An 11629-nucleotide genomic window follows, 5' to 3' on the forward strand; every position below is an offset into this window, starting at 1 on the left:
TTGTTATTCGTCGATTTTGTAAAATTGTTGGATTCATCGGAGGAATCGCAATAGCGGTTAATCGCAGAATCAATAATCGCGTATACTCTCTTTTGGCACCAAGGTGATCGAGAGTATGGAAATTAAAGCTGAAACCAACCTTGGTATCATTTTAATTGCTGCAGCGTATTTGCCTTTTCAATGCACTGGCAAGCAAACTAATTTCATGAAAGGGGACTAATAAAAACTTATAAGAAACCGGTCGAAATTCTTTATAATATAATATTAATTTATTTATAATCGCCAAACACCTAGCCTGGAATAATCCTCAAAGCAGTTCAAGCAGTTTTAGTGATTCCTCTGCTGGTTATTATTTAGGTTTTGTTGGACGGCGCCGGGGGTTGAAGGCTTACCCACCACTCACCCCAATTGGTTTGGGTTCAATCACAGCCGAGGTAGTAGAGATTTTTCTGAGGTGAAAAAATCTGTGGTCACGCCTTTCTTTGGAAGGGAAGCAAAGCTCTTGGGGCCCGGTCCATGGGTCGATATCTAGTCCAGATAAAGAAGTCGGACGGAAAATAACTAGAACATGTAGAAATACAAGTTTTGTTTTCATCCAGTGAAGAAATTGACCGTAAGTGTAGAGTTCTAGGGTTAACACTCTTCTTAAATACTTTCCTGAAATCACCTTGAGATACTTGATCATATTATTCAACAAATGTTTGAAATTCGAATCCTCCAAAGTAATTTATATATGGAAAATACATACATGCTTTATTTAACTGTTTATATACGTTATATATAAACCATTATTCAAGTACATAAGTGTTTGTTCATGCATCAATGAAAGATGAATTGTCCGTTTTTAAAAACATCATTAACTTTCTCCAAGTGGACGACCGTTTCGTAATCTGTCAATGTTTTCAATCCCGAGAGTCTTGATCAATCTGAAGCAAAATAAATAGATATTTCAATAATTAGGGGTTACCGAAACCTTATTCGAGCCTCAATTACAGTCGGCTGACATTCGGGTAGTAACATCCGATATAGAATATGAAATTCATCGGTCGTGTTCCGGCCCAGCTGAAGAGGGTTTTGTTAGCCAATGCAATCGAATATAACTTGGCACAGCGCTCACTGGTCAACCGTTTGTCATCCGCACCGACTGGTTTGTTAAATTTCTGGTTTAACAAAGTAAAAAAAAACTAAATCAGTAAACAAAAAACATTATCATGCTGACTTGCTTACCTCTCCTGGTGTATTTGTGAAACATTCCTGCAGGAAATTGGTGGCGGTTGGTCCCGGACAGAAAATAGTTACGTCGATTCCAAATACTTCGTTTTGTAGTGTTTCGAAGTAGCCCTTGAAAATGAATTAATTTAAAAAATGTAATTATAATGTTTTGTAATAGCTCCAGGTAGTAAATGTGTTTGGAGAATCGCCGAGAATAGTGAGCTTTATTAGAACGATGAAATGTTACTTGCTTAGTTTTTTCAGCAGAATACATACTTTTAACCTATTAAAAATTAAAATTAAAAATTATTAATTAAAATTAAAAAATCGTTTTATTTCTGTGCAGTCTAATGTGATACCATATTCTAATTACCTGTCAATTCTAAATAAATAAATAATAAATGACCACGGTTACTGGTATCCTAGTCAATATTTAAATGTAAAAATATTTAATATTTCTTCGTGTTTATAGCAAGAATTTAAATATGTTTTTCTTAACATTACAAAATGACTATTTTTAAGGTATTATATATCTTGAGATCCGTCAAAAATCGAAAAATTTATTTTTTAGCTTAAAGCATATGTTCATAGGAATTTTATCACAGATCTTTATAGAATCAAAGTAATAGAAGCAACGGTAGAGCGTTTTTGTTCCCTTATGGGGACATGGCTTATCCTTCAAACTTTAAACTTCTTTTTCTCTAAATTGTGTTTTTTGAAAAACTTCCTTGCGGTGACTAGGATTGCCGAAAGAGCTTTCGATCAATTTTATTTTTTTACTTGTTCAAGACTTATTTGCCCTTGTCCTTGACCGATTCCATTTATTGTCTAAATTCTACACACTTAGAAATATTCGCAGTATTCGGTAATTTTTTATCGAACTTTTAACAGCTGAACGTTCGGTAATCAGTTCGGTAATTGAACTAGTTACAGAGCGTTCGGTAATTAAGATTTTTTCATGTCTGTCAAAAACTACCGAAAAGTTCGGTAATTTTATTACAAATGTTACCGGACGTTTTCGGTACATTCATTGTTTTGAATTCAACTCAACTATTAAAAAATAGTTCGGATTTAATTATAAAAAGCAATGCATAACTTTTATACTTTTATTGTAGCTTGAATGACACTTCAATCGAAAAAATGGAAACCAGTCATTCGATAGTAGAAAGAACCTGGAAGATTTTTAACTGCGATTAATGAAGATCTATGTGCCGCAATGCATCGAAATGGCAGCGGTGGCGGATGTCGTCGCTGTTGTGCTATCTTATGACAAACGCCATTTTGGGGTGAACTGAGTTAGATATGCCATGTTACTAAATTTTAAAATCTCCATAAAGTCGCGTTTTCAGAATTTTGAAATGCTGCTGGGTTACTGAGATATAGAGAAACACGATTATGACAAGCGCCAATTTTTCGAGTGATCGAGTTGTGCTATTTTATGACAAAGAAAAAAGAGACAACGTTCTTAGTTTGTTGGCTTGCTATAAGCCGAAAAGCTTATAGCAAGCCAACAGATGTCTCTGATGACATAGGTAATTCCTATGCAGATCAACCATAAGCATTAGCTAGGTTCTTGTATCAGGAGCAAAACTTTTCCTACCATAGTTTTTTTCTGGGAATGGTTGGCTTATATATTCAAGATTATTGAACAAATTTCCTTTTGAAATTTCCACTTGTTTTGGAAAGTATTCCGAAATGTAGTGATGGATTATGCAAGAAGAATATTTGTTTCATCTAGTCACCTGTCAACAATAACATTGTTTGATAGACATTTGTTAATATTTGTTTCGTCTAGTCACCTGTCAACAATAACATTGTTTGATAGACATTGTCTCTAAATTGTCAATGAAACCAACTTTCGTTTATTGTTTTTCCTGAATAAAGGAGGAAAATTGGGAAAACTTTGTGTTCCAATACTATCATTTTGCAACCTGATATTGCTGCTATCGCATGGAAAAGTATAATATTGGACGTAGCGATCTATAACGCACAATTTTACGAATCAGTTATAATTCATTTTTATATGAAATCTTCAGTGCACATTTGTGACACGTCATACATGTTTTATCATGAATACACACTTATGACACGTATGCGAGCGACTTTGATTTACATTTTAAGCAAAAACTGTAAGTGTAGTCAACCGATCTTCACACAAATCGAGAGATTACTTCAGAAAAGATAGATGTATCGAATGTCTTCTCCGAAAAGTTTCTAGCATTTATAAATTTTAAGATATTCATTCTCAAACTTTAAAAATCGTTTTTCTCGAAAAGTGCTAAATGGCGCTTGTCATAAGATAGCACAACAGCGACGATGTATAATGGATGGATTTCAACGGTCGCTATAGCTGGCGTTCCAATGCATTGCGTTTGAGCTAAAGAAATGCTTACCGGAAATTTCTTTAAAAGATAATCTTTTATTTACGGGCACGACCACAAATGAATAAACAAAAAACTTTCCGCCAAAAACTTCATAAAGTTACAAATGTAATGTAATGTAAAGCAGGCCGAGATTTGAAAGTTAATTTTCATAACATAATGTACCGAAATTCAGTAATGAAGAGATAATTTTACCTTTCGTTCGGTATTTTTATACCGGATACGGGAATAATACGATATTACCGAATGAATTGTATTTTCAATAACAGATTATGGTAAAACCGTTTGTATATAACAAACTGTTCGGTAAAATTTGACGTTTTTTCTGTCAAATAAATCAAGTTTACCGAAAAATCTTTTGATCTTTACCGAAACTTTCGCCAAAGAATTACCGAACTGGGAAATCTATTTTGAGTGTGTATTATCAGTAGGGTTCGTCGCGGTGCGGATGTGGGCGGTAAATGGATAGTCCGCACCGCAACCGCCAAAACATAATAAAACCGCACCGCTTACCGCAACCGCATTGTATTTACCGCACCGCACCGCGCGGTAATGCGGTAAAAATAATACATTATAAAAATTGTGTTGAAAAATTAATCATTTGTTTTGTGTAGCCATATATAGTAAAATGTTATTCTTATTTACACGAAAATTACCTTTGACGGACTCCTCAGAATGTAACATTTATGAAAATATTCAACTTTGCAAGTTTTATTAAGAGTGGTAAGGATTTTGGCGTGAAAAAAAAACACTTTTTCTCGATTTTTTTGAAACTTTGCGTGAAGCGAACTGATCAAAACTTTTGTACATTATAGTGTATCATTTCAATAACATGCTGTAATTTTTCCATGCAAAAATATCGACAAACGACTCGATGACGAAGCTTTTTGTAGAACGTATCTGGAAAAATATGATTTGCGGTGTTACCTTCCATTCAAAAATTACTTAACCGATTTCTTTTAAACTTTGCATACAGATTCTATGTAAAAATACCTAACCCCCACGTTAAAGTTTCGAGATAAATTTTCAATTAAGGCAAAAACTGTCCAAACCATGCAAAATTTGGCATCTGGGATAACTTTGACATTTGTCAGCAGACCTTGAGGCAGACTTTGAGAAACACAACAAAAATCGCAATGCCCTACACTAACTTCGAAAGCTTTACTTTCAAAAAGTTACAAAATACTCCTAACTGAAAAAAATTATTCGTTAATTTGGTAGAAAATATTCCCAGTTGGACGAACGATGGACGCACGCGAAAAAAATTCCTCCAAATTCGTTTGGTTTGATGATGATAATTACATTCTTTGGATTGTTTTTAAGTCGTAGTATCATTAGTTCATTTCTAAGTTCTCCAAATTAATCAAAATTCACTGTCGAGAAAATGCCATTGAAAAGGATTCATAATTCCACGATTACCAAGAGGAATCAGGAGAAATGATGCATTTTGTAATTGGATTTGACAGAAAAATTCAATTGTTTTTCAATGATTGGATTTTGCGTTTTATGTATTTGAAAAGGTTCGTTTGTAAATTTTTTCTCTGAAGTATAAAACAAATAGTTTTCAAAATATGTCGTAAAAATAATGGTGCCAAATTATATTGGACACAGCTTATAGATTTTATTTCTTAGTAACAGTATGTTTTATCATATTTGAATGACCAAAATGTAAAAAAATCAAGTAGCGATAGGTCGAATACAGATTATATTCGGATTTCTTTTCAAATCATTGTCAAGTCTATGGAAATTAGAGCAATTAAATGTTTATCATGTTTTTCTATTGTAGAGTAATAAATAAAAATCGAACGTTCTGAGAGAGAGAGAGAGAGAGAGAGAGAGAGAGAGAGAGAGAGAGAGAGAGAGAGAGAGAGAGAGAGAGAGAGATGTTCCTTATAATGAGATTGCTAAGCATTCGTTCAGAAAATAAATCTAGTTGCGTCCTTCTCAAATGGTAAAAGTCATAGTTTTAATTCACTTTTTAATGCAGACTGCATACTTTATCAATTATTTTTTGAAGCGCGGTTGCGGTAATACCGTGCGGTAAATGCTCATTTCCCGCACCGCATCCGCGGGAAAAAGTGTCTCACCGCACCGCAGTTTTTGCGGTGCGGGTGCGGTAAATACCGCGCGGTTGCGGTAATTACCGCAACCGCGACGAACCCTAATTATCAGTGCTATGCTTTTTCAGATTAAAAATGTGGACTTCCTGCAAAAATCGTTCTCATTTGCAAAAAGATGGGTGGGTGATGTCTGTGATGTAATTGGAGTGTCGTGACTATACTTCGGCAAGTTCGGGGCGTTAATTCAAATCTAATGATATTCAACGGAATCACGTTTGAATGCAAAATTTTCAAACAATTCGTTATGATAAATCAAAAATTAAAAGGTGAAAATCTTTTCCTTCATTAACTATTTTACTTCTTACCAAATCTGCAACATTCTTTGAAAATATTGTTAGAATGTTATTGATGACACGCTGAAAATACAAGTTTGACAACCACGTATAAAGCACTCCTATCTCAGTTGTATTGAACTGACATGATTCAACATATCAGCGGGCCCCACTGACAGTTTAGATCTTTTGCTCGAAGATGTTTGTTAAGCGAACATATTGGACCGCTAATTGAAGAAAAGTGTTGTTTTCGACATGAATAATAAAAACTTCACATCATGATGCATCAACAAATTAAACGAAATCCATATTATAAAGTTTTGCCAGTACCGTCTTTACGCATGGGCACACTGGGCCAGGGCCAGGGGCCCCGTAATTTTAGGAGCCTTTTTACTTAGGATAAACATACAACCATTCCAAAAGGTTATATTCCAAAAAATAGTCGCACTCAATTGTTTTTAACTTTCAAACGTGTGAGTAACAAGGGATTGGTAGGATACGAGTTCGGAATCGCACATTGCAACTTATCCGATGTGATCAAGAAGTTTAAAGAGAATCAGACAACCACTGCATAAACAGGATGGAATTGAACCAATTCAAACGGCAATTCAATTTTGGTTTGAATATCAATTTGTTTTGAGCAATATACAACACGTCTACAAAATTCGAAAGGCACCAAACAGGAGCCGCAACCAGAACACGATGGTAAAACTAGTACAAGGCAGCTAGTGTAAAGTTTTGCCACCGAAACTTGCATAGGAAAGGGGAAGAAATTCGTTACAAAATCCTTGTGTGGCAAGCGATCCACGGATGTGGCAAATATTAAGTTCATCTTCATATCTGGGACCGTCAACGGACAAATCTTCGTGATAGACTCCAAAAGTAACTTCTGCGCTTCTTGAGGTCTCACGAAGTCTCGATCCTTTCTTGGACGGATCTTCCACTATGTCGTCTTAGAAAGGTACAGAAGCAATTATGTTATATTTGTACTACACTCCGAAATATCAAATATATTGGGTATACAATTTTTTTTCGATTGGTCATAATTTTAATTTTTTATGAACATGTGTTCCCAATCTAAGTATGGCGATTTGCACTCGGTGTGTTTTCTAATCTAACTGTTTTACGTAACAGGCATTAAAATGAATTGAACTGCTCATATTAATAGAATCGAGTAATTTCGATGTTGCGTTATGAAAGGATTTTCAATGAAACTTTACGTATCATTTAATGTAGTGAATATTTGACTTCCAAATGATGAATATGCCAGTGTCGGTCTCTTTCCGCAAAGAGTGCCCGTCACCGGCACCAGAGAGGCGACTCCATATCTGAATCATTCAAAAGTCGAGAACAACATTAAACGAAACAAAGTAACTATTGGAAGTCTCGATATTTAATTATTTAATGGAATACGTCAAATGAACGTTATAGGAGTTTGTATTGTGTATATTCCTGAAAAAAATGATATTTATTATATTTAGAACTAGAAAGGGGGAATAACGAAATTTGTGAGAATTCGTTACATTGGGTTACTTTATGAATAGTCCTCTGGTGATGGAAAAATGAATTCATGTTTTTTCCTCCATATATGTTTACTTTCACATTCTTCTTTCAATAATTTCAACATAGTTGAAAAAATTGGCTCAAATTTGGAAACAAAATCTCAGGGTGGCATGGAAATAATCGATTATACTTGTTCAATTACAGAAGCTCCTTAGCTCTGTAGTGCTCAGGAGGCCGAGTCGTCTTAAGACGGCCCTAGTTGTGCCGAATGGTATCGACTCTGTTTATTGTGGATCGACCTTAACATGACGTTTAAGATCTTGGCTTTGAAATCATGGCGGCATAGCAGATACCTGGCAACACTGTCCACAGGATGGATGGTGGGGGAATGACGTATATTCGTTTTGGTTATGCTAGTAGCAGAAAGGAATGGAAAGGCACATGGCACGAAAACGAGCGAGAGAGCGGTAGAAGTGCGTATTTACGCTGATCGCTTTTTATTATCATTCGCTTGACCATCGTTGTACCACCAACCAACGTCAGAAGCAGTAGTGGAGAGCTTTTCGCGCCATAGCCCGTTCCAAGCAAACCGTCCGCAACTCCACCTGAGGGAAAGCTCCCCGCAAGCAATTAGTAACAAATGCCGTCAGCTAAATTGATCCAGTCACTGGTAGCGTTAAGCAGACCAATCGCTACCACATAGGAACTGTCACCCTGTGAGAAATTTGCCATTATCAGAAGTCAATGGAGCTACTAATCCGAAAGCTGCCCTTCAGTGTCTGGTCCGTGAGATTGCGCAAAACCTATCAACGCTTCCAGAGCTCAGCCGTAATGGACCTCCAAAACGCCAGGGAGGCTTACCTGGTTGGTTTGTTCGAGGATACCAGTTTGTGCGCTCTCCACGCCAAGCGAGTGGCATGTCAAAAGACATCCAACTGGCTCGCCAGCTCCACGATTAGGGTTCCTAATTAACGAATTCCACAATAAACCACAAACCAACGGGTCCTGTTCAGGATCAACCATCTATATTCTACTAAGAGTCAACTGAAATTTTCCCTTCCTTTTTTCTTCTTCCAGCTTGGATTATTTTCCATCTTGATGCTGTGCGGCAAGGGCACTGGCTTTCAATATAATTAAAAATGGAGATATGCTCGTTTTCCCCAAAAGTTTCTAGGTGTTTGAGTGTGCGTGTTGTTTCAAAGAAAGTTGTATTTCAATTCAAAATAAAAATTTGGCCAGCGGGGAAGTATGGTTCCATAAACAGAAAAATAGTACGCAGAAGGAATGAGATACTATTTCACATGTCAACTGTACGTTTTTGCTGATTCGGCCAGAAATGCTGCGGGCCTTCTTTTAGTCATTTTGTTATCACAGCGTTTCCTGCCAGCTCCAATACCTCGGCGACAAGATATATTATATCACTATTTTCAGGTAGACAGGTACTCCGGTACCGACACGCTCGGCGCAGTGACCCTTTCTCAGCAAACGATGGATTCGCCGACAGGAAATTGGAAACTGGCACAAACTGAGCGGGATTTTGGCTTTTGCTTCACCTTTGCTTCTTTACCGCGTTCAGACATATCGAGCGTATTTGTGGTGTAGTCAGCACGAGTGTAACACACAAATGATCTCGCTCTAGCATATGACCCCCGATTTTGTACTTAGTTCAGTTTACGTTCGAAGCCAAAGGGGCTGAATGTCTTTCGGCATGACTCACTCGCATGGTGTCTTCAAAACTAATAAAAGCGAACAGATAGGGTAGGGCCACTATAGTTAAAAGGGAAGCCAACTGATTAGTAGCTCAGTTCTCGGTTAGATTGTTTGACTGATGTGTTCCTGGAAGTTTCGCGCACTGGTTTTGCTCTTTCGTACAGCAGTGCAGTTAACTGTGTATGTTCAATTGACACTTCTGCCCCAAAGTACAAAACCAATGAACTCCATTACACCGATGCGCTACTGAATGTCTCGCATACGGACGATTTCTGGCTGGTATCAATGCGTATACGTGGCTGGGGCAACATCCGTCCGGTGGACTATGCTGCTCTTGTTCTAATGCTACTGCTCCTAACGACGCCGGGTAAACGAATGGTGAGAAATTCAAACATGCCATGTCATAGTCGCTGCATAGTTTAACGTCGTCAAAAGGCGGGGCTAAAGCCAGCGTACACGGATCCGATAGTACTGACCAGGCACAGATAATAATTGATTTCTATAAATCAATTTTTCTCTATTATTGTAATTTATACACTTAGAAATCTAATAGAAGATTCGTGAACATTTTTTGACGGATTTGTACAAATATTGTGTAATTTCGAAAAGTACAATGTAAATCACTAATTTTCAAAAAACTCTTCCGAAATTCTGATAACAACATATATCACCCCTTAACTCACATATTGTCATTCTACTCTCGTTGATTTGTGTTGATGTTACTAGGGAATTCTCCTGTTATATCGCTACCCATCCCCTTTTTCTTATTAACTTCTGCGAGTCTTAAATTTGTGATTTATGCATATGTATTGTGAAGATTAAATTATTAAATTCGCTAGATGCATTGAATAACCAAATTGAATACGATATGGCAGTAGATTTAATAATAAAGGAATTGTAAAAAGTATCAAATGTAATGTCACCAAAAGTTTCGTAACTTTAGTATTGATGGTTTAACACTGATGCGAGGATCGATTATAGCACTTATATTTTTTTGGATATGTAGGAAATATACTTGGCTTATGGTGCGACGTTTTAACATTGAATATAAAATTAGCTATTGTCAATAACCACGATAGCAACCATCATAATTATTACCGTTGCGAATAAATCATATCTGCAAAGGCTGATTTGCTACAGAGTTAAATACTGGCTTGATTTGTTTACAGTTGACAAATTTGAATAACAAGAAAAGAATCGTCGTTTCTATTTGTTTCACTGCCGATCAACGTCGTTACAAACTGGTTTCCCGCTTAGCTACAATATGGGAAGATACTTACGTGCAGAGCATGTTTCGCTGCGGTGTAGGTGGCGGAGTTGGGGAAAGCAACAAGTCCTGTAACGCTACTTGTAACAGCAATGTGGCCTTTCACGGAGTTCTCGATAAAGTAGTTCAAAGCTATGCGTGATAGATTGACCACGGCAAACACGTCCAACTCGAACAATTCTCGATCGACCTTCAGCTGAATGGTGTTCCATTCCGCCCGTTGGGAGCGACCCGCGTTATTCACCAGAATATCTAGTGTTTTAAAATGGTCGATCACTTTGTCGAAATATGTGTTATGGCTATCGATTTCCAGCATATCCATCTGTAGTACAAAAACATCGTGGTCGTTAAGATATCCCCGTGAGGCATCCAAGCATTCTTGCTTAACTTTCATCAGTTCGGAGAGTTTACGGGATGATAGACACAATCGGACGCCATGCTTCGCTAAGGTAATGGCAAGATCCCTGCCTATTCCGCTCGATGCACCGGTTATCCAAACAACCTTACCTCGGAGAGAGCCTTGAATGGTGATGCTAGCGTTAGAACTCACTATGAACAATGATCTCGCCCTTATAAAAACACTTACTGATAGGCTTTCCCAGCTTTGATAATAAATACAGTTCAAAATCTGAGTCTAAGTAATAGAATACGCATAATTGAACTATGTAATATAGGACGACACAAAATCCTATCAACGAGAACAGCCACATTACGATAATTATAGTTTGAACGAATAGACTGCACCAAGGCGCGCTCGATTTCGTACTGTGGAAAATATTACAAAGATTCTGAATACCTATCTGATGCTGAATAAGTCTCAGAGCAATACACAGATTTATGCACGCTCACAGGCAACCATACATAGCATTTTGTATTTTTTTATTCCTCACATGAAAACCGAAAGTAGCTAGAAATATAGCGATAGGACACATCTCTTATCTGTTCACTAGTACTCGTGTTTGTTTTGGCTTGTGCGGCTATTAGTTTTGGGTTTCGTGGTATTAAATTCCAAATGCACGCGGACCGGCCTTTTGATGCACCCAGATAACATACCAAGATTTCAGTGTTGAAGTACTCAGCTTTGGAGATATCTTCCTTCCTTATTGGCGCAATAAAGAGATGAATCAAGATCCTGTAAAATAGGACTGTAAAGCTTGAAAAAGT

The 11629-nt window shown here is 37.0% G+C and overlaps 1 protein-coding gene across 1 annotated transcript; it reads right to left on the bottom strand.

Moving 5' to 3' along the window:
* Positions 1-730: 730 nt before the first annotated feature.
* LOC131689012 (dehydrogenase/reductase SDR family member 7-like) lies at positions 731-11241 on the bottom strand. Its single transcript, XM_058973737.1, has 5 exons — positions 11052-11241; positions 10479-10984; positions 1228-1341; positions 994-1160; positions 731-926 (listed from the first exon to the last, which is right to left on the bottom strand). Exons 1-5 carry the CDS (start codon positions 11173-11175, stop codon positions 857-859), a joined length of 981 nt encoding a protein of 326 aa, XP_058829720.1. The 5' UTR covers positions 11176-11241; the 3' UTR covers positions 731-856.
* Between the last annotated feature and the right edge of the window lie 388 nt (positions 11242-11629).

The sequence above is a fragment of the Topomyia yanbarensis genome, chromosome 3, assembly GCF_030247195.1.
Source record: "Topomyia yanbarensis strain Yona2022 chromosome 3, ASM3024719v1, whole genome shotgun sequence".
In the NCBI taxonomy this organism is placed as follows: domain Eukaryota; kingdom Metazoa; phylum Arthropoda; class Insecta; order Diptera; family Culicidae; genus Topomyia; species Topomyia yanbarensis.